The 25,668-nt window shown below is 33.9% G+C and overlaps 1 protein-coding gene across 1 annotated transcript; it reads left to right on the top strand.

Annotated features, from left to right (window-relative positions):
• LOC111915677 (uncharacterized) lies at positions 1-20,861 on the top strand. Its single transcript, XM_023911312.3, has 5 exons — positions 1-145; positions 18,389-19,296; positions 19,436-19,666; positions 19,788-20,255; positions 20,383-20,861. The coding sequence occupies exons 2-5, from the start codon at positions 18,403-18,405 to the stop codon at positions 20,632-20,634; spliced, it is 1,845 nt and encodes a 614-aa protein (XP_023767080.1). The 5' UTR covers positions 1-145; positions 18,389-18,402; the 3' UTR covers positions 20,635-20,861.
• The last annotated feature ends 4,807 nt before the right edge of the window (positions 20,862-25,668 follow it).

The raw sequence follows: 25,668 nt of genomic DNA, 5'->3' as shown, positions 1-25,668 counted from the left end.
TCCAATAATTTATAACATTCCCCTTCTACCTTCTCCATTTTGCGCTAGTTAACATGATGATGCCTATGAAATGAAGCTTCTGACAGATCTAAACCTATTCATTGAACAGTATACTGCACTTGACTAATATTTCAAACGGAACCAAGTAAGTTTAATTTATGTTAGAGGTGAAATATTTTGTTTCGTGTGTTTCCCTTGTTGTATGTTGGTTTTTGAAAATGTTATTGATGACTAAACAATATTTTATTTATTGATATGGATTTGTTTGTTTAATGAAAAGTGATAAATCAGTGATATCCTCTTTCTAAGTGGCTGCCTAAACTCAACTTAAAACCTGAGACGAAACTAATGTTACATACACAAACATTGCCCAAATCATGTATATGTCTCAAGAACAGTATTGTGTGTAATAGTTTTTGTAGTATCTTCTTGGTATCTTTCTTAATCTCAAGTTCTCAACCTTATTTGTATATTTAGCCAACAACCAAGTTACAAATATATGTTTAAGTCAAATCACTTTGACCAAAAAATCAAGCTTAAAATTGATCAAAATTATCCAAATTAACTTCCTGATTGGTTTGGTGAAACTAATGTTCGTATTTAACGGGTTATCTGAAGATGTAAGAATTTTTATATATCTGGATGGTATAATTTTCCAACCCAGCAGTATATATTATAGAAAATAAATATCAGTGCTAATGTTCAGGATCAGTGTTTTGCTTAGACTGTATTTCTCTTTAGTTTGTGGTAGGCCAAGTCAAATAGTTGTGTTATATATATATATATATATATATATATATATATATATATATATATATATATATATATATATATATGTATGTATGTGTGTGTGTGTGTCTGTTTGGTTTAGGGATAATGACTTGAAAGGGTAACGAACTTTCAACTTTTGTCACATTTAGTCACTAAACTTTTTTTCGTTATGTATTTGCCATTGAACTATTGAAACTGTTCATATTTTACCTTTATGACCGGCTGTTACCAGTCATAAGGGTAAAATGTGAACAGTTTCAATAGTTTAGTGGCAAATAGATAACGAAAAAAAGTTTAGTGACTAAATGTGAACAAAATCGAAAGTTCGTTTCCCTTTAAAAAGTTCAATGACTAAATGTGAACAAACTTCCTATTGTATTATGTTTTAGCAAATTATTTATTTTTGTTTAATTGTAGCAACATTTGTTAGAAATCTATGAAATAAAAAAACAAAATGTAACATTCGGATTTCCAAGTATCATAAATTAAGTATTTTTCTTTTGATTTAAGAAGAGAGACTCGACGAGTTGACGCCTCAACTCGTCAAGTAAGGTCGCGACTGATGACTCGGATTAATGAATGGACTCGACGAGTCGGTGAGGCGACTCGACGAGTCCGCACTGTTGGCAGAAACCTTAAATCTTTGGGCCCGAGCCATATTTAAAGGCACTTATGGCCTTCAATTGCGACTACCTTTCCCATAAGTGAGAACCCTAGCGAGCTTGAGTGTGTAGAGTGAGAGGAAGACCTATCTTGAGCTTTTTTGTGTGATAGATCTGAACCCTTCTAGGTCCAGAGAGTCGAGAATATGAAGCTTTAGTAAAGTAAACCTTGGGGTTCGAAGTTAGGAAGCATTTATCGGATTTTTATGGTATATATAGTTATTTTCATCTTACACGTAGATATGAAGTATTTTATATAAATTACGTGTTATGCCCTAAGTTAAGTGCTTCCTTATTAATATTAATTAATGATCTTGCTCAGTAGGAGGGCTTTCCCCCTTCTGTGCAGCCTTATTCTCTCTCTGGAAATGAGGGTGCCCTCGATTGACATTTATCATCGTATGCATATTATTTGAATACTTGTTGTCTATGCTGGATGAACGATTTTATACATGTTTTAAAAGATTTAAATGGTATATTTATTTTATATCTACAAATATGTTGTGGATGAAACATGGGTATATGAAATAGTTGGTGTGTGATGAAATAAAATGATGAGAGATAGGTGATGATAGAAAGGTGAAAATAATTAGGTAAATAGATGATGATGAATATGTGATGTAGGATGAAAGGAGATACCATAACCTTAACCGGCAATGTGGCGATGTAGTCATCGACCAGAGTATAGATGGTGACCACGGACTATTCTAGACAACCTAGTAGAAACACCAGACCCATAACCTGTAGGTGATGAATTACGAGTTCAGGCGATGTTGTAACTATGTATTCATGCGATGATACTCTAACCCCTTACTATGAATTACGAGTTCAGACGATGTTGTAACTACATATTCATGGGATGTCACAAATTCTGCATGCCAAACCAATGGTCATAATTCACATCACTGAGAATGGTTCATTTTTTTGTAAAACCAAAATCAGATTGGAAATTTTGATTTTTTATTTTGGAAAATGTCAAACCATTGGTTTTTTATTTCGGTTTTGGTTTTTTGTGTTTTTTTTAAATATATTTTCAGGGTTTTGTTTTTTTTTTTATTTCATAGATTTCTTCATCAACAAATGTTGCTACAATTTAACAAAAATAAATAATTTGCTAAAACGTAATACAAGAGAAAGTTTGTTCACATTTAGTCACTGAAGTTTTTAGAGGGAAACGAACTTTAGATTTTGTTCATATTTAATCACTAAACTTTTTTTCGTTATTTATTTGCCATTGAACTATTGAAATTGTTCACATTTTACCCTTATGACCGGCAACAGCCGGTCATAAGCGTAAAATGTGAACAGTTTCAATAGTTCAATGGCAATAGATAACGAAAAAAAGTTTACTGACTAAATGTGACAAAAGTCGAAAGTTCGTTACCCTTTCAAGTCATTATCCCTTTGGTTTATATCATATTTCGGTGAGCTTTTATACGCCTCAGTGATCAAAACATTAAGATTATAAACGTTTCATCGGAAATAAATAACAAGAGCTTAAAATAGTTTGTAGAAATTAAATCTATAAAAATTAATTAAATCTTTGAATTCATGAGATCTGAATTTTTTTTTCACAAAATTAAACAAGACAAACTTTTATTAAAAATCAAAGGATTTAACTTTATAATCTACATATCTACTCTAATAAATGAAAATCGTTTTGGTACATGTCATTTTTTGGTTAATGTCAATTAACTTTTTTCCACATGACATTTTGTGAATTTTTTCATTTTAATAAATTCAGATAATATTAAATTTAATAATTGCAGTAAATATAATCATAAATGTGTATCAATCTCAATAATTGACTTTCCTTCCAATTTCAACATTTCTAAATTAAAACTTTATTAGTTTCATTTGTTTATTTATATAGATTATTAATTTAAATGTAAAAGAGAAAAAAAAACACTTTATTTTAATCATTCAATTTTTTTTTTTCAAAATTTTCTTGTAAATTCAAACTATTTTAAATTTTAGATTTTTGTATTTAATTTTTTCTAAATGAACCCATTTAATACATGGTCTTACATGTAGTACACAATTAAAGAAAAAACAAATAATAATTTTAGCGTTTCTCTCGAAAGGCAATGAAAACTCAAAACTCTAACTTTCGATATTTTTGGATTAAATAAAATGAATGATTAACATGAGGATGAGCAAAAGTACCATTGTTACTAGACCTGGCAATGGGGCGGATTTTGGTCGAATCGACCTTGATCCAAACCCTTTTAACAAATTTCATAATCCGATCCAAACCCGTTCCGTAACCCGCAGGGTTTTTGAATAATCAAATTCATACCCTTATCGACCGAATCAACGGATATCCCCGTAACCCATAGGCTTTTTGAATTATCAAACACATATTACTTAATTCATATAATAATATTTCTTAAATAAAACAAATGTTGATTTAGAAAACACATTACGTACTCAAGGACATCCGATTGGAATTAAAAATAATTATTGTAGTAACTACTGATTTATTTTTTTACTATCAATTGTAGTGATAGAGAATAGCAATGACAAAGTTTCTTTCAAATGATGAATGAATTTATTGATTTATGAATGAAATATGATGATTTCTTGATGAAATATAAATGAAATGACATCATAATTATTAGTAGAAGATTAGAAGTCTGGAAGTCGACTCCTCCATTCTTATGTATAAACAATTTGGACTTTGGCATTTTCCTTTTAGATTTTCGATTGGAATTAAAATTAAACTTTAAGAAATATAAAATATAAACCAATAATTCAAAAATTATAAGGGGCGGGTTATAAACGGAGCGGATAAGTGATGATCCATACCCGACCCTTTTAATAAAAGGGTTAGCGGGTATGGGTCGTTAATGGGTAAACGAATCAAAAACTATGATCCAAACCCATATAATTCTTAAGGGTTTGGATCGAATCAGGGTTAAAACCCGCTCCATTGCCAGGCCTAATTGTTACCAAACCAGTATTGAACAAAATAAATCAGATCGGTACATGGACCGACTTCAATCAATAATTGATTAAAATCAATTATGTATAGGGGCCATAACTACTGAATCGCGACCTAACATAAACGAGATAGACAATCAATTGCTATAAAAGGGTAAGATTTTGTTATTGGTTAACTTATTGGCTTTCCCAAACCCAAAATTGGCGTTCTAAAATCAACGTCATCCCGAAATCGACATTCCAAACGCCTTTCCAGTCTTCCTGAAATGCGAACCAAGGTTTGGTCTTTCCAATTTTGATATCGGTGAATATTATGATCCGAGTCGCGTTCTAGAAACGTTTAGTAGGAAAACATATTGCAATCCAGGAACAAGGATCGTGGAATATTCGACGATCTATGTTAATGTCGTAAGGTCATATTATGGGCGTGTTTGGCATGGATTTTTGGAAACATTTGGGAGTTTCTACCTTTTAACGTTTGACAAAATGTTCTACTTTAAACAAAATGCTTCGTTGGTAGTATGAGCGTTTAGCTTTAATTTTAAATGAAACTCTCCAAATCTAAAAGTTACTTCATGTAGCGTTTAACAAAACGTTAATGAGCTTTTGAAATCAATTTCCATAATCATCCTTAAAAATATATTTATATACTTACTTATTTTTAATCAATTGTCCTTTTATGTAATTTTATATATTTCAAAAGCTTCCAACCATTTTTGTCAAACACTCATATAACAAATAAAAGCCACAGCTACTAACTACCCGCTTCCAGCTTACAGGTACTTTTGTCAAACACATCCTACATATATATATATATATATATATATATATATATATATATATATATATATATGTGTGTGTGTGTGTGTGTGTGTGTGTTTGTGTTTCGTTTATATAATATTTATGTAAGCTTTCCTTCGCCTACTCATGAGTAGGGTTGTCAAATATGTAAAAAAAAGAAACAACCAACATGCTACCAATCGAACCAAAAAAGTGAGTTACGAATATATTTGGTAGACAATATGTTTGGTTCGTCATACCGTACCAACTGTGTAACTTTATAATGTAATGGTCTTAAATTTTAAATACAACGGTAATACTATATGAACCAATATATATATATATATATATATATATATATGAAATTGTACTTTCAAGTATTCACTGTTCACAATTTTAAAAGCATGACATTAGACATTAGATGTGGTCAATTGAAATTATCACATTAACTTAAAAAACTAAAAACTTAATAAAATTATTTAGTAACTAAAATAGTTACTTTAATAAATTATATATTACTAGCCGAGATATTTGTCGCATGTCGTTGCTAGTGTTTAACTATTACAATTGAAAATTAAAATAAAATTTGTAATATATCATTACCGATTTGTACCTATCAAACTTATTGGTAACTAAACAAATTGGTACGGTAGTGGTAGAAAAAACTATAAGATGATAAACCTTTGACTTAATAAGAACCGAAAAGTTTTTATTCAAAAAATTAAACAAGACTAACTGTTAGTAACAATCAAATAAACTTTACAATCTACACAAATAGAATTAAAGAAAGAACAATGAACAATTCTATGGTTTCTCTCAAAAGGCGATGAACATTCAAAACTCTAACTTTGTATATTTTTGGAATGTGTAAATTGAATGATTAACATTGGGATGAGCAAAAGTATAATGTTTACTGAACCGATACCGTACATTATAAACCGGTACCGTACATAATAAATCAATTCAGTAGACTATTCCCCCAAATTAGCAAAATCAGTTCATGATAGTTTTGATTCTATAGAATTTTATCAGGGGAAATTCGATATCTGTACCGGTTCTGATCCTCATTCGATATCTGTACCAATTCCGATCCTCATATATCTATCATGCTAGCTCAGAATGAACTAATTTTTTTGGTGCATATTCTCCTATTTTTTTACTACAAATTAGGAACCAAATCACCTTAGTTGGATTAGTATTGGTTGAGTTACAATCCCTAGCTTAGAAGCCATTATTGGAGTTTTTCAACAAATTTTAGTATACGCAGAATTTTAATCATATTTGAACTTTCATCTCTCTAGTGTTCGGAATGAAATGTTTTTGGTTGGAAAAATAGCCTCAAGTATTACAAACAATCCTACCAATAACAATAATATTAGAGAAAATAGTCGGACGCACTAATATATCTGGAAAGCTCCAAAACCGGAGAAAACAACATGCCTCTAGAGAGAAAGATCAACTATATGATAAATTGTTACAAGCACACAGACTAATTTCTCAAGACTCCCCCAAATTACACCCACACTCTCTAAAGTGTTAAATAACACTTTCTACACTTTAGATCAAGAGAAAAAAAAAGTAAAGAACCAAACACTTCAAGAGTACTTTGGCTTGGGTGCTTTGATACCAAAGCCTTGGAATCTATTTATAAGCTTGAAGTCATCCCAAAATTTCATCTTGTAGCAATGTGGGATGCAAACCACTATTTTTTCCTTTAGCCAAAACTTAACAATGTCAACTATTCATTCCTTTAGCCAAAACTCAACACTTCAGATGAAGAGAAATACAACAACCATATAAAAGGAACATCGTCTTCAACCGACAAGCATAATTCTAAAAAAACATAGAATTATCGTACTCCACCACAAAAGAGTATCGCTAATATGAATATACCACCCTATGAATTTGGCTGCGACACATATTGAAAAACTTGCTAAACATGTATGGTGCAACGTCCCCAGTTAACATACCCGGAAGTACATCAACTATCAACATTAACTTCACCATATATCTTGCATCTACATCAATTCAATTCACATGTATAAATCATGAACCGGCTAACAAAACTACCTCCATATTCAATGTAGCATAGGCATACCCTAGGGATGACATGACTAAAAGGAAATCATCATCGTTATTAACAAGGAAATATTTCTAGTTGTATTGGAGCCTTTTGTCGAATCTGCCGAAACCGGAGAAATTACTCTTGACGTGTCCAGACTAACAATACTTCCAACATCTAGAATCTTCTATGACTTCTTCCCCTTCCCGTTCATGTACATCAAAATCATTCCTTCTGACAAAGAATAATTGTTACTCTCCGGTCTTTCTCCTTAGAAAAAAGTTTTCTAATAACATTTGTATACTTCGTGGTCTCTTTCCTATACATTCAAATAAAGTTTCATATGCAAATAGGAAGATGAAAAAGATAATACGAGCCTTAATGCTTTATCCTCATTTTCAACCATCACTCCAATATCCTCCAATTTTGATACGATATTACTAAGAACACTTAGTTGATCTGGAATTTTTGTATCTCGATTCGTACAATGAATATGAAATTTTTCCTTGAGATACAACCAATTCAAGATGCATTTACCTTGATACAATTCTTCAAGTTTCTCCCAAAGATCCTTTTATATTAATTTCGTATGTATATTTGTCAGATCATTCTTTGCCAGACAAATGAATCTTACTGGATGCTCTCAATTCCAAATCTTCCCATTCATCATCGGCTTTACAGGTTTTTATTGAATCATCCCTGGAAATAAGGGTTGTTTTCCTTTCAATGCATTGTGTAACCCAAAACGAATCAACACATCCTTGCCTTGAACTTTCCACAAACCAAAGTTGATTCTTCTATCATATTCCCCTACATTGAACCTTCTATGATTGTATTTTGATATCGTATATGTATGTAAAAACAATATAGTATACTAAAAAATATGTACCAAGCCTATAAATATGAAACCCTACAAAGGATTAACAAGAATGAGAGGTGGGTCACAATAGACACTATAAATTGCCAAGTCTTTCCTGGTAAGAACCTTCACCGAATGTTATGTAGTTCCCATACTTCATGTACTATGTGATTCATATCATATCAAAACATAATCCACATAACAACAACTATGTGTATTTTGGGAATTACTTACATGAGCTTCGGCTCATTGCATGCATCACACCCTTTGCTTTATAAAACCTTTTTACAAAACATTTTGTAAAAAGATTTTCTCAACGCTCTGCATCCGATGCTCGCCCGAATCCCTCAAACTAAGACTTTAATACCAACTTGTACGGTCCCCAAAATACAACATATTTTTTTTCATTTTTAAATAATATAAAACCATTTAACATCATTCTAAAATAAACGTAATCAAAACAAGAGTTTGAACTTTGAGTCAAATATCAGAGTATAATCTTGAAAACAGATATTTCAGAATTCTCTGGTGGATGCAATGCAATCAGGTCGGGGTTTTTCCGTTGCTACCAGAAGTGGCTGAAGCATTAACTTAAACTGTAAGTGCAAAGCTTAATGAGTTCCCTAAAATATCTCATAAGAAACAAGTACGGGCCTAGACCAACAATTATGTTTCATTCAAGTAGGCCAAGCCTAGTGAACCCAAACCATCATATAGTCGGGCCCAACCCAACACCATAGAAACAGGCCCAACCCAATATCATACACACAAGAGTCATATAGACAATATAATGAGAAGAGTAACCTTATTGATGAATCAAATAATCACCACAACATGCACAAAAGTGCAAAGCTAGCCTCACAAACCACCTAGGCATTAATTAAAAGGTCAAACCTCAACCTATGATCCAAAACCCTAAAGTTTTACTAATGTAAAGCTTTGACCAAATTTGAAAAAGTCAACGCCTGGTTGATGAAGCGCACCACACTTACTATTGGACAAAACATTCAAACCCTTAAGGCTAAAGCAGATGTGAATCGTAAAACACAAAAAACATGCCACACATTGGAATGATGCACCGCCTCTAAGGCACTTTTACAAGACCAAATGACATATTCCATTAAGTCAAGGCTCCAACTTGCAGATCTGTCTTTCATAAGGAATTAATGGATAAAGTTACTAACTTTATCCATTAAAACATCCCCAAACAATCAAAATCTAAACTTTACATTCTAAAATGGCCTAAAACTCATAACACAACATGCATTAATTTAAGAGAGAGAAAAAGACTTCAACTTTCATAGTCCATGAGGTCCATAGAACAATCCTCAGGGCTAATAAGAAGTTGGAGTCGTCTCAACTCCAAGATCACCATCAAAGGGGGACCAAAAGTGCATTTAATGACATAAAATAATTTCTAGAGATTCAAAGATAAATATTAAAACATTATATTCATAATGTTCAAGAAAATCTGCAAGCTTGTCGGATCTAAGCTAGAGCCTCCCTTCCAAACACACCAAAGGTTCTTTATCTTTAAGCTTTAACCACAAAAGATGAGAAATAAGCAGTCCAAGGTCACTACGGCTAAAAAATGAAAGAAGTTGGATTAGGGGTTCTGAAAATCTCTTTAAAGGGTGATGGGGTCTAAGAACGTGCTAACCCTAGGGGTTAATGGTGCTTAAATCTCCCCAAAAACCCTATAAAGAAAATCAACCCATGGGCCTAGGCACATTGTGCCCAAAGTGATAAATTCCGACTTTTTGTTTTTAGCAAATAAGCAAGATGGAATAAGAAACCAAACATACCATTGATAAGGATGTTCCAAACAAAAATTAACTAAATTAATCAAAACTCCACTACTAACCTGCAACACAAACTTTCCAACCATCAAGATAGGTGACGTTTGTCTATTTCCCATGATTAGATTGATATCCCCATGCTTAAAATTCATGATTCCCTTTAGTCCTTACAATACAGAGCATTTGTGAATACCGCATCGTGTATCATAACCAATGAATTTGAAGTATTGGTATTATGAAGTTGGATCATATATGTACCTAAAGTGGACTCAGTCACTTTCACCTTACTATCCATATGATCCTTCAAGTGATTACGACAACTTCTTTTTTAATGAACCTTTTCCTCGTTGTGAAAAGAAATGGCCTCAATTGGTTCATGGTTGGGAGTATTTTCAAAATCTTCCTTTCTCCTGCACGCATGATTAAACGATTCAATCTTGCCTTTTTCCTTTTCTTTAAAAAGAGAAAGTTCTTCCTAATCACCATTATTACCATACCCAATAGCTAAGGAACGAGTGTAGGTTGAACTTGTAATCATGTCAACTTCTACAACTTCCAATATGTCTGATAGTTCCATTAGAGTCACGTCGAGATTTCTTCTATGAAAGTTCATTATGAACTGAAGATATAAATTTGGAAGCGAGTAAAGTACCAACTTGATGGCATGCTCCTTCAGAAATACGACACCCATTTTTCCCAATATGTCAATGTATGATTTTATCTTTTGAACATGCGTACATACAAAAGTTCCTTCTTTTTATTTACATGCCAGTAAGGCGTACACAATATCAAACCCCTCTAGCCTCATGAGGATGGAAAGGAGTGATGGGTTAGAGCTTGAATGAGATGGTAGAGGAGGTGGGATAGGAGTTTCATTGATACCAAACATATTGAAGAGAGAGAGATAGTTTAGTTACTTGATTGAATACTTAAATAATTAATGAATGTTTTAAGGCTAAGATCCACATTTTATATTTTATTTATGAAGAGGGATATTGTAATCATATCACAAATTTATTTTAGTTAGGTCATGCACATTACCAATTTCAATCTATAAAAAATACATAGATCTTTTAAGATTCATCAAAACTATTAAATGTTATGTTAATCTCGATTTTCACCTCAACTATTTATGACTAGGATACTGAGGTCTCACAAATAAGATGGTGAACCGACCATGTAAAAATATGTGACCCCTTGATTATTTGATGCTTCTCTAATTGACGTGTCGGTTAACCACACACGCTCCCAAAAAAACCATAACCATAAGTGCCACATCATCTTCTTCTTACGTCTTAATTGTGTCTGTTAACCATACATCATCCTTAAGTATACAATAAGGAATAACGTGTGCTTTTCATGGGTTAACAACTATTCACATTTTCCTAATGTTACTAGGATGAGAAATTTTGTTTGTGGTACTTTTATATGTTATACCTTTTAACAAGACATTGTCCTATGAAACCCTTTCGGCTAACGACAATCAACCATGCAATGAAGTAGTAAGTGAAAATGACACTCATTTAATGGTCATTTTGTAAACGGTTTCCTTATATTTCTTTTATGGCATGGTCTTATGAATGAGACCTACTGTTGATTTGACTAACGGTTTATTCAATATTTCTTGTTTTACATATAATATATAAACTATTATAAATACATATAAGCTGTATTTTAAAAAAAATTAGAAAACATGATTTAAACATATTATCCGTGAATTTTAATTAATTAATTTTAAATCAGTTATCTAGCAGCCAAACTATAGTTCCTCTAAGGAATCACACGTTAGAGTCTAAACACTAGAAAAAAATGAGACAAGAAATATGACCTGTAAATATAAATTCTAAGAGTTAAAGGAGATATCGATCAAACTTTTGAAGCCCATGGAGGTGTTTATATAATTGAGGTAACTTGTATATAAATATTATTTAAATCAATTAAAGAATTAGATTTGGTCCTGATTCAAATTCTTGCCTTATAAGTTATCAAGAACAAATTGTAGAAGGCTTCTAGAGCCTCTCCAGAATCGTCCACTCCTTCGGGATTCTAGGATGTTTCTCTTGCTCAAATATTGAAAAAATAACACTCAGTCCCTATACCTTTAAATAAATCCTGATTACTTCCAATTAATTTTAAAGTAATTCTTAATAAATTCTATCTAGTATCTAATTAATTTATCAAGTTATGATAAATTAATAAACTATTTATCTCACTCTCTTAAATCCTTTCCTAGCTTTTTTAGCTCTTAAGGGCAACCCTAAAAGGACTTTGCTATTATTCCTAAAGTTTTATCATTTACTTATGACATTGGACACATATTTCCAAGACTAAGACTAATAGAGATATATTTTGTATGGTTGTAGAAGATTAGACAAAGCTCCAACCACAAAGGATAATACAAACCCCTAAAATTGAAACCTCATCTAAAGTCGGGTTATGGTACCATTTGTACACTAAATAACCTCATGGCCCCTAACAATCATCTAAGTAGAAATAATTGAAACAATAATTGGGCACAAGAATATATGTGGAAGACTCCAAATTGTTATAATCACATAGTCTAATCTCTCAAGTCTCCCCGAAATTGCACATACACTATCCAAATTGTTAATTGACACTTTCTACACTCTAAACAATAAAAAAAAGAACCAAACACTTCCAATGTATTTTGGGTCAGATGATTTGAGACAAAAGCCTTGCACACTATTTATAAGTTTGGAGTCCTCCAAAAGTTTCTTCCATGTAGTAACGTAGGATGCAAACCACTAAGTATTCCTTTAGCCAAAACTCAACAATTTGATTCGTTATGATTAAGTTCATGTGGGTTAAGTTAAAGTGCCAAAATAGGGGCCATCATTGTTTTTTTTCATCCTATGTTGCATTATGTATAATTTTTAGTTATCCTTCAAATATCATATATTTCTCATCGGGAATTATCTTAAATGGAATTTTGTTGTTTAAGTTATAACATCCCTTGTTATTGCTTTGTTTTTAACATTTTTAAGTATATGGTGATTTTATCATCATCTTTGAACTGTCATAACACTCACATATGAACTTAGAATAAGTTTTTTTTTTTTCCATATGCATATTCTTCATTTTGTTGGCTATAAGTTAAGCTACTGAATTTCCTTAATTTGATTAGTATTGGCTTAGTTAAAAACCCTAATACATGACCTGCTGGTGCTCTTGAAAATTTGATACTTATGGGTAATGCACTGAAGTGTCACACCCCGAAACCGATGGCGGAAACGTTACGGGGCAGAGGACGTCATGTAATATCACAACCAATGTACATAGTAAGCATAGTAAACACAAAACAATACATTACATAGGATCATTACATTTGTTTCAAAGTAAGGTAATACATGTTTTATAGATACATTAGTTTAAACAAAAGTAAAGACGTGAATTCCATACGCTTCGTCTTCTGCAAAAGAACACAAGATACCTGTCTAAGGAGAACCTTAGAATACAAGCAGTTTTAAAAACCAGCATAAAGCTGGTGAGTTCATAAGCAGTTTGTTTATGAAAAAGAACAAGTTTCCTTTGCTTTTCTGAAAAAGATTGTTAACCAAGAAAATCCCATATTTTCTATCACGTTTGTCGATTTCTATAAAATAATTCATGATTATTACTAGTATGTTGATAAAACATAAGTTAAAATTGGCTGTATTCCATTCGGTATCATAGTAGGTAGTTTAATATGTGAAACTACAGATTGAAAATCCTGGAATACCATCCAGTACACTAGTAGGTAGTATTAATACATAACACTATAGATTAGAGAAATAAAACCCGTGAACAAAATTTATATTTAATACGTATTGTGAGTCGTATAACCATGCTAATCTGACCCGAGACCTCCTTGACGTTATTCAGGCGTCGTACGATATCCAGAATTTGTCACCCTAGGCGTGCCCGCCTAACTGTAGCTAGCAGTTAAGGTGTGGGATTGTCAGTCCCGAATAGATCTATCCACAAATTTCACGCTCTCCCTCCAGGAGACTCTGGCTATACTTCCGAGGAGGATTTACTGATAACCCGAAGGGTTTAATGAAGACGAATCTCACAAGCTAGTATTACATTATTCACGGTGTACTCGGTCGTTATCAAATATCGTAATTGTTTTGAAACATAATAGAGTATAAACAATTGAATACAAAGAACTTATGTGGCATGATATTCTAAATTAAACTTAGAGAAACTGAATCAGATATAGTTTATCTATTGAGTCTGCATGACATCCAAACTCGTAAAACAAGAAGTGAAGATCCCAAATTATTCCCATAATAATTTGATTGTTTCCTAAACTGTAATTGAAATCTATGTAGTTATATTCAGAAAACATCGCTTATGCTCCGCATAATACAAAAGGGGTAAAGATATCCAAAAGTTTTCCAGATATTTCTAAAATCACATCAATTTTATGTTTATCAAAAACATTTATAATTTGCTTGTATTGCCCCCTGAAAACATTGAAAAACCTTGAAAAAGGTGTAGGGTATGAACTCACCAGTCGAGGAATGTGTCGGTTTGGATGCTAAGTGTCAGTTCAGGGCTTGAACACGTGCAAGGTTCCTATGTAATATGAAGAGATACATATCTAATGACACTTTGAACTACTAATTAGATCAGAATATACACTCCGAGGCGCGAAAACACTTAATTTCAAGTGTTAGGAGTGATCCGGGTAGCATCTAAGGGTGTGTATGACCTAAACATAGAGTTTGCTCTTCAAGAGTAAACTCCTAATGGAGATTACGGCCATAAGACCTTACGGCTGTAAACTCATGGTAGGGGTGTTCTTGGGTGCTTAATGGTCATAAAACTCTTATGGGGGTGATGCTAGGCTTAGTTTTAAGGCATTGGAAGGGGACTTGATCATCATTTGGACCATTTGAGGAGTTTACGACAGTAAACTAGGAGTTTACGCCCGTAAACTCTTATGTACCCATTCTTATTGTGTTTTGGTGGTCCTAGGTCAATCACAAGTGATTCTAACTGAAAATACAAGTGAAGGACGGAAGTTAAGGCACCTTTTGACCAACTTATAGGAGTTTACGGCCCAGGAACCATTCCTTGGGGGGTTTACGGTTGTGAACTCCTAAGGGGGTGGTTTCCTTCAAGTTTAAGGTCCTAACACAATGGTGGTTGGTTCTAGACTTTAATCCAAGGCTTAGGAGGTGTTTAAGGGCATCTTAACACCTTAAAAGGTGTTTGCGGCCTAAGAAAGGGTGTTTACGGTCCAAGCATGTTCTTGGGCCGTAAACTCATGTTTACCCCTCAAATGATAAGTTTTTGGTGTTCTAAGTCCAGTCTTGAAAGCCCTAAGTCATATTTAAGCTCTAAAGGTGGTTTGGAAGGGTTTTGAGGCACAAAAACCCCATTTATGTGTGTTTACGGACTAGAGCTATTCCAAGGCCGTAAACACATGTTCTTGGTCCTATTTCATCATTCAAACACGAATTTGAAAGCTATAGATGTTATAGTATGAGCTAGGATTGATTCCTTACCGATTTGGAGCTTGAATTGGATGATTTTGGATCAAAGGTTTGGATTGATGAGAGAGAGTAGAGAGAGGGTGAAAAGCTTCAAAATGAAGTTACTTCAACTTTAAATATGGTTTAAGTTTGAGACACGGTGGAATTCTACCTGATACTAACGTTTAACGAGGCTTTTGGTCGTACCCGATTAAGTTGTTGTAACCCGACATGGTCGAAACTAAAAATTTTCCAATTACTAATTTGGGGTGTTTTCTTGTGTTTCTAACGTGTTTGGACACCCATTAAGTCATAATAGAAGTCTCAAAATTAATGACTTAATTTAAAAACATAAACCGAAACAATTTGAAAAAGACGAATTTTATTGACGGAACGGGTTACAAGAATAGAATAAACTTCGGGTTGTCACACGAAGTACCAATATGGAAACCATTACTTACAATGCGGATTAGGATTCAGTACACTAAATTCAGACAATTTGGTTTTCAGTACCGTGCTCACTCCTAGATTAATATGTGTACTAACTGATTTTTATATTCCTTACAAAATATCAATCCAACCTTTACAATTTTCTAGCTTTAGCCCTTAGCTGCAAGTAACATCCCTTTCAACCCTAGCACTTACCAACATGTCTTAAACTCTAATCATCCCAATAACTATAACAACTTAGACAATGCGATTTAGAAACTTTTTCCACTGTTAAGATTGACATGTGACACATTGATTTGCTTTTAAACTTCCTACCTCAATCTTAACATCGAAAAGGGTCTATTAAGTGCAAGTTTTTAGAGAACTTTTTCGTTGATACAATTTCAAAGCTTTAGGAAAAACATTAGTTTTTTGAGATACCATATCTATGTTAAAAATATTGCTCCATTAGCAAAGTTTTCACTTACAAAATGAATATCTACTGATTATAGAGATGAAAATAGAATATTTATCATCATAAAACTCCTTAAAAAGGCTTCTAAAATTTACACCCAAATCAACAATTTTACAACCCATAAAATTTCACATGGAACGATAACAAGATCGTTATATATTCTGACTCAGTTTAGGACCTATAAAATGTGTATTGTTTTTTCTTTTGCATGGAATTAAGAAATCCCCCAAGAAAAGAGAAATTAAAGTCAAATATCTCATAGAATAAGTGCATTTTCCCCTGACCAACATGCACATAAGTGACCAACATGCACATAAGTAATTAAGCCAAAAGAATTTGATCTACTAATTTTAACATTATTTCCTAAAGATAGATCTAGGTAGCTCATGATTATCAGGACCGTTCCAAACATATTTTGGGCGCAGGGCAAAAAGGAAGAAAAGGGCCCTTAAAATACACAATTTTCATCAAATTTTTATAATAACTTATTAACCGAATGAAATTCACTTGTACTACCTTCTAAATGTAACATTATATATATATATATATATATATATATATATATATATATATATATATATATATATAAAATACATAAAAAATTTGGGCCCTTTAAATGATGGGCTCTAGACGGTCACCCCTATCGCCCACCCTATCGGATGGGCCTGATGATTATAAAAACTACTTTTACACTTTACACATTGCAGCAATTAATGAACTGATTTACCTTTTGTAATTTAAAAGAAATATATGGTCTAGCTATTGTTAAGTAAATTAACTTGCACATAAGTAAGATTTTGATACCCGGTGATATAGAGGCGTTACATTATTAGTTGAATCAATACCTTTGCTGCTAATTTCCAAATTCATATCGATTTTGTGCCTTGGTATGTTTATAGCCTAACATATTGAACTCATGAAAGATATTTAAGTAGAGACATACGATCGGTACTAGTTTCTAAAATTTAAAGATCCAAAAAATACTTCAACAAAAATACGAATATACTGTTGTTCGTGATTTTTCATCATCTTTTCATAGAGATCCATAATAATATATAAAAAACAAAATTTTTTTTTCTCGAAAAAAACCCACTTCATTTTCTTTGTTGAAAAGTTAAGGTTTATTTTTTAAAGAAAACAACTTAATAAATATATGAAAATTCATACTTTTTGGTACTTTTTAAACATAGATTTATATATTAATGTTAAAGAAAACGATATTTTAGTTCAGATTCACATTGTAAACCTATTCGGATTCACAGTGTGTCACATTCACAATGTGAATCTGAACTAATCGAGATTTTTCACATTGTGAATGTTAAAAATTGAAATAGTTACAGTTTAGATGCACATTATGAATGTATACTAATCAATGTTTTTTTTTTTTTTTTTTCTTAATTCGGTGCTCATGTTTATTAATAGAATACAAATTTTTTTTTGGTATAATTAGTTTTTTTTAATTAAAATAAACTTAAATATTGAAAAACTAACAAAATGAAATGGGTTTTTTCTCCTTTTTTTTTATATGAACATGGAACTCTATGGAAAAAGGATGAGAAATTGAGAACAACGATATATTCGATTTTTTTTCAATAAAAAATGTGTCATAAAAAATTTTAAACGAAAAAAAAGAGGTGGTTTTTGATAAATTTTTTTTAAAATTACACTTACATGGTAAATACTTAAAAAAAAAAAAAAAAAAAAACATTATTTTGGTCAAAAACGCCCAATTGAGATACATAATTCCGGGCATTAGATACATGGTTATAAAGTAAGACTTGTCCAAAATAACACTAGTGTTCGATAATTGGATTCATTCATCTTAATATATTAATTAAATACAGGGTAATTTTCAAGCGCTTACACAATTAATCAACCAATAAAAACACAGTTAGACAATAACTTGTACAACATCCTTTGTTATCTAATTTGAATTATCTAATATCACTTCATCAACTTCAAAAAACACATTGAAACACACACACACACACACACACACACACATATATATATATATATATATATATATATATATATATATATATATATATATATATATATATCCATTAAAACTTATAATATGATGTTTATTGAATTTAACATAGAATTGGTTTTACTTTCGCAGATATTGTATTAGTTATGGAAAAATTGCAACACTTGGAAATACCTTTCAAAGATATACAGCTAGCCACCAAAAACTTTGATAATGGAAATTTCATTGCCAAGGGTGGATTTGGGAGTGTTTACAAGGGCAAACTCCAATCATCTGATGGTGTCATTGATGTCGCTGTGAAACGATTAGATCATGATTCAGAACAAGGGAAACATGAATTTATGATGGAAGTTACAACTCTTTCTTGTTATAGACACAAAAACCTTGTCTGCCTAGTTGGGTTTTGTGACGTGGGCAGGGAACAAATACTTGTTTACGAACATGAGAGCAGGGGAAGCCTTGACAACTATATAGATAATCCATATGAACTCTCCTGGATGAAGCGTCTGAAAATAAGCATTGGCGCTGCTCGTGGCATTAATTATCTTCATGATGAGGTTGGAAGACAACATAGAATCATTCATAGGGACATAAAGAGTGCAAATATTCTACTCAGTAAGGACTGGGATGCGAAGGTAGCTGATTTTGGATTATGTAAAATTAGTCCTGCAAATATAAAACACACTTTTCTTGTAACCAATGCTGTTGGTACATTCGGCTATCTGGATCCTGTGTATTACAATACGGGAGTTCTAACAAAAGAGTCTGACGTTTACTCATTTGGGGTCGTGCTATTTGAAATCTTGTGTGGAAGACCCGCATTTGTACCTGGATTTGAGTTTCTAGCTCCACTGGCTGAACGTAAGTATAGAGAGGAAAAATTAGATGATATAATTATCCCTAATTTGAGGAATCAAATGAATCTAAATTCTCTTAGCACATTAGCAACCATTGCATATCAATGCTTGAAGCCAGATAGAAGAGAACGTCCAAGAATGGCTCAGATCATTGACAAACTCGTGGACGCATATGAAATTCAAGTAAGTTTACATATACAGGATACTTTATGTTTTACATTGTTTGGAATATTTTTTATACAATGTATTATTTATAGCTCATTTTTTGAATTTGGTTTACAATGGGTAATTTGTTGTCTCTTTTTATGTTCTTTTTTGCAAGGCTTCTCTCAAAGCAACAGAATTTGTTCGAGTTGGACTATGGGGAACTAAATCAAGTGGAGGTTCCCAAAATACTTGGGAGTTTATACTTCAAAACGATCATAAACTAAAGATGATTACTATTGATCATGGTGCTCTAATTTACTCTCTCATGTTCACTACTGTATCCAAAGGTATTCTGCATTCTACCAAAAAGGCTGGTGGTTGGAATGGTGGAAAAACAGTTTCTAAGGTCTTAACAAACCCACACATACAAATATAATTGATCACTCGTGTGTTTGTATTTATAAATTTATGAAGATTAAGATTTAGAAGCACTAACTGTTTTAACAATATGAGAATCGCTTGGCTAGGTTGTGCTTGAAGATGATGAGAAACTAATTGGCATCTATGGGACAGTTGGGGTACTATCAACAGGGAAATATGCTGGGTACACAGTAATTGCGTCACTATCATTTCTTTCGAACAAGAAGACTCATGGTCCTTTTGGTCGAGAAACAAGTAATCGTTTCACTGTACCATGGGTGAAAGGAAGTTTTGGTGGATTTTATGGCCTTGCAGGCTACTATATTAATGCAATCGGTGTCTACATCAAGGCTTCATATGACCTAATTGCAGGGGTTGGAATTTGGGGAAGTAAAGAGCCTGGAAGTCGTAATAACCATTGGTCATTCCAGCTTGAGAGAAATCATCATTTGAAGAAGATAACCATTGATCATGGGGATCTTATATACTCTCTCAGGTTCACTACGGAATTTAGGGGCGAAGAGATAACTTCTAACAAGTCTGGTGGTTGGAATGGTGGAGACATAGTCTCTGAGGTACATACTCAAATGGTGGAGACATATGTCTAGAATTTTGTTATATTTGTTATAATATTTTAAAACTGATGTTTTCCTTTTTAGTTGACTTGTACTTTTCCTTTTTTATTTTTCTATTTTGGCTCAGCTTACATTTGCTTGGGACGAGGAAATTACTGCTATCAATGGAACAGTTGGTGTCTCAAGGGGAACCTATGCTGGTTATACGATAATATCATCACTCACATTCATCACCAACAAAAAAACCTATGGACCTTATGGTAGTGTAAGAGGGACCCCTTTCACTTTACCATGGGACAAAGATTCATTTGCTGGATTTTTTGGCCGTTGTGGCTATTATATTGATGCTATCGGTGTATATTTGAAAGCTACTATATAACTAACGAGGTCATTCTAAGGGTAAAGAGTAAAAGCCTTTTGTTGCTATGAAACGTTGGGACCCTTCACACGTTTTGTTACTATGAAGTATTGACATGCTTTCATATTGTCTTTGTCATGTAGAAACCTTGGTAATTTTTTGTTACTAGTCTCTATAGATACTTGCAATGTATTGGCTTCACTGTGTCGGTTAATTTACAAAGTAATTTGTGCCACCTTCAACAGTTATTTCCTCGAACCATGGATTATACTTGACGACTTTGTTTGGGAACTTGTTTAAGGAAGTTTTTATGCAAATTGTTTTTCATAAATCACGCTTTACATTTTTATCCGGATCCCATCATTTCCAGGCAAAACAATATTATATATACAGTAAACAAATGATGACCCCTAAATTTTTATCTTACAAATTCCAGAAAGTAGACAAACAAAAGCTATGATAATAGAAGCTTTTATAACAATTACAATTAGGTGTCACTAATTCGCGACATCTTTCTTGCATTAGAGAAGCTATACCTAGTTGTTTATAATCAATAGTCTATGTTTTCTAATATACTTTCACTTGTTCATGTTGGATCTGTTGAAATTAATTAGTTGTTATTCCCCTTAACATACTTTACGTATTTATCTTTTCGTATGTATTAGGTAGATAGTTGTTTTATTCCTTACCAGCTGGCAATCTCAATGTATTTATTCTGGTACTTTATTAAATTTAGATTGATCGTTTCTTGATACCAAATTCTTCATGGTATCAGAGCAGGCTCCCCAGATAAACTATCAAGCCAAATCTGGCGCCATGACCGACGAATCAACGTCAAATCCCAACAATGAAATGATTGACAGTAGCTTACTGTATTATATCCATGCCTCCGACTCGCGGGCAGATGCAGACCAATGATCCCCTCACCAACAGCAATTACAACGACTGAGTCCAAGAGATGGGTAACTTCCTATTTGCAAAGAACAATATGGGCTTTGTAGACAGAACCATTCCGAAGCCTGATGAAAAAGACGACACCTACATGCCATGGATGTAATGCGATGCGATAATAAAGAGGTGGCTGACGACATCCATGGAGAAGATCATCAAAGGGAGTGTCAAATACGCCAACACCTTAGTAGAAATCTGGGTTGATCTAAAGTTGCTCATGTCGACAGTGAACCATCCAACATAGGAGGATCACTTGACACTCAATACCATGTTTTGTTGAAGCATCTTTCAGAATCAAATGACAAGACACAAGGTGAAGTATCATGTAAAGCTAACATGGCAGGTAAGTCCAATGTGCAAAATGATGACTGGATCATTGATCTGGGCTCGACTGATCACATAGTTCACAAATGTGATATGCTTGAAAATCTATCAAAGGCCCATTCTAAAACACCCGTGGTAATACCAAATGGAGAAAGCATCTATGTTGAAGCTATGGGTGATACCACTCTAAAGAGTGGAACTAAAATTGGAGGATTCTTATATATTCCCATATTTAATTGCAATTTATTATCCGTGAGTCGACTATCAAAGGAACTAATTGCTTTGTTGGATTTTACCCGAATTTCTGTAAGATGCAAGGCTTACACTCGAAGAAGTTGATTGGAGCAGGTAAATGTGTGCATGGTCTATAATGAATGAGTGTGCTAAAGGATGATAGAAGAGTCATGAATTTGAAGACTGATGCGAAGTTTGGCATTTGAGACTTGGTCATGCCACTATCTCAAAACTTAGTCATATACATTTTTGGAGAGATGTTTCATTTAATTTTAAAGACGATGTTTTCCATGCTTGTGTGAAAGAAAAACATACTCGCTCTTTTTTTCGTAAGAGTTTTATTAAATCTAATGAATGCTTTGAACTTATTCACTGTGATGTGTGGGGGAAAATGTAGAAAACCTTCAACAACTCATGCAAGTTTTTTCCTCACCAATATCGATGATTATAGACGTACCATTTGGGTTTATCTTATTAAACATAAAGATCAGGAAAGTGATTGTTTAATTAACTTTCATAAGATGATTGAAACTCAGTTTGGGAAGTGAATTAAAATAATTAGGTGTGACAACGGAGGGGAGTTCACATCCAACAAAATGAAAGATTTTTGTTCACAAGGAATTTTATTTGAAACTATGTGCCCGTACACACCCAAATAAAATGGGGTGGTGGAACGCAAACATCGCCACTTACTCGAGACAGCTCGCACTTTGATGTTCCAAGGATGCCTACAAAAAAAATTATGGGGTGAATGTATTGAAGCAGCTGCCTAAAGTTATACATCATAAAACTCCTTATGAAATTAATTTTGGTGAAAAACCTAATTATGAGGGAATGAGAACCACAGGATGTCTCGCCTGTTACCACAGTACGGTGACGGTAATACGGGGAGAAAAATTTGAACCAAAGGGAAGACCAAGAGTTTTCATTGGTTATCCTGTTGGCACCAAATGGTACAAAATTTATGATGTGGAACGTGGAAAGATTGTAGTCTCTCATGATGTTCATTTTCTTGAAAAGATTTTTCCATATATGAAATTAAAGAAAGAGAGTTACAATCAGGATTTCTTTGAAATTCTCACTTGCTATGAAGATATTTTTGAAAGTGGCTTCGGTGAAGAGGGTCTTTGGGTTGATGAGGAAACCTATTCTTCAACCGATTCCACAAGGCAAACTGTTGAAGATGAGAGCGAAGTTAATAATTCATCTGAACCTCACAACTCGGTTATGCAAGACATACCTGAAGAGGAACTGAGTACTTCACCCGTCGACAATGAAGATCAACTAGCTAGAACAAAAAGAAACAAAATTGAATAAGCACACTTTCGTGATTTTGATGTCGAGTTGCCACCTTCGATAGACCACACGCAAACCGCTCCTGATTAGCCTTCTTCAACGGTATATGCCATTGCTAAATATGTTTCATATGATGCTTTTTTTAACTCACATAAAGTTTACTTGGCGGCTTGTAATGTCCCAAAAATACGAGCCAAAAATTTCATTTTTAAAACACATAAGTAGTAAAACATTAGAAATAAAACATTCTGATGAGATTAAAACTTAATCTGGAAGATCGATTAGACCTTAAACAGGTAAATAAAGATTAAACAGCAAGAATACGAAAATAATGAACAACTCAAGAATGAATCAAACGTGTCGAATAATTATAAAACAACCCTCAGAAGAGCTCGATCAAGAACATCAACTATAGAAGGTTAGAAGGTTTATAGGAACGATGAAGAAAATCAAAGCAATCGTAATTCTCTCTATTGTATTCTAGATCGTTAACCTAATATGCATGCAAGCATATACTTATATAGTAAACCTAACAGGCTCACGGTTGGAGAGGCCCAAACCGGAGTACAAAATAATTGGACAAATAACCGAGCCCAATGACGCAACACTTAAACGAATCTTCAACCCAACAATCTCCCCCTTTGCGTCAATTGGAGCGAGATCTTCACTTGTTACTTGGGCCAGCAGCAGCGCCATGTACCTTCTTCTTCACAGTCTGAAACAGACGAGAGATAAGAGCAAGTATCGTTTGTCTGAATCTGATGTACCATTGGATCATGTCGTTGAAGTATTTGACATCATCTGCTGCATTCTCTTTACACCGACGGATGATCGACAGCACATGCTCAACACAAGCATTGGTATAAAGATGTTTATCCGCTAAAGTAAAGAGACATTTTTGTCCTTCTGCTCTAGTGAACATGACCGAATTACGCCTCGGGTCAATCTTGCCCATCTTCATTTGATTGAGATCACTGGCCGATCCAACAGGAGATATCTTCAGTTTCTTCTTGAAGACTGTGGCTATCTCCTGATCCATCAAGGCGACCTCCATGATGTAACAGACTATCATCCTTTTGAGATGGTCTATAATTGGACCATATTCAGCTTCATTCGTCAAAAGGATGTTATGCAAAACAATCCAATCATGAGGGTTGAGGTTTGGTAGATCTGCTAAGGATATAAGATGTTCGGTTCTTGCAGACCCTCTGATCACCCTGAACCGAACGTTGATGAATCTCCCTTCGGTATACGGCTTCAAAACCCGAACAATAACGATCTTCTGAGCGCTCCATGTTTGGTATTGTGGTTGAGCAGCCTTCAGATAGAATTCGATTAACTCCCTATCGACCTCAGGATTAAGATGAGGGACTTCAAAAATGTTGGAGAAGGCGTGGAAGATAAACGCCTTTCGAGTCAAGGGCATATCGAACTGCGAATCGACAGAATTATTGCAGTCGAAGGAGATCACCGGTTCGAGCCATAGGATGCTAGGAGTATCTATGGCCTCCTTTATCATTCTCTCCCGAGTCCAAGCAGGGAAAAGAGTCTTCCTGCTCTCAAGGAGATCGTGGGCTTCTTTCTTCTTGCATTCGGCTTCTTCAGCTTCTCGCGCCACACGAACATTATCGTTTTCAACATTGCGACTGTTTTTGCGTTTAAGCAAGTCAGCAATGGTTTCTTTATCATCTTCATCTTCTTCCTCAGCTATATTCTTTCCTTTATCCTTCACACCCGAACCCGAAGTTTGACCAGTCGGAGGTGGTTCGGTTGTGTGAGCAGCTTTTGAGGAAGGAGGTGGTTTCGATCCGGACTTCACTTCTCCCCCTTGTTTCGGATTGGACACGAAACTAGGTAGCCCTTCAATTTTGCTGAGAAGGTCCAGGGCTGGAGAAAGTTTTTCAGCAAGGGTTCGCCTCACCGAATGATTGAGAATCGGATCGTGTGCTTCTAGGATGTTGGATAGGGCAGCGTGTACATTCGAAACACATGTTTTGATAACCTCCCGTTCGGATCAAAGAGCTTCAATCTGTTGCTGATAGTTTTAAAGCTGAGTGCTCTTGACCTTAAGGGCGGTGGTTTTACTTGCCAGAACGTCCATTAACGAGTTTTCGGCAGCGAGATCCTCTTGAAGTTCAGCGAGGCGCTCGTCAATGGAGGCACGAAGGGTCGAGTTGTCGTCGCTGATGGATTGGCGAAGGGTAGCGAACGACTGCAACTCCATTGAGACGAACGTGGCCAATTGTTGAA

This window comes from Lactuca sativa, chromosome 1 (genome assembly GCF_002870075.4).
Source record: "Lactuca sativa cultivar Salinas chromosome 1, Lsat_Salinas_v11, whole genome shotgun sequence".
Classification (NCBI taxonomy): domain Eukaryota; kingdom Viridiplantae; phylum Streptophyta; class Magnoliopsida; order Asterales; family Asteraceae; genus Lactuca; species Lactuca sativa.
Note: the sequence above shows the minus strand (reverse complement) of the source record. Positions and strands in the feature narration are given on the sequence as shown.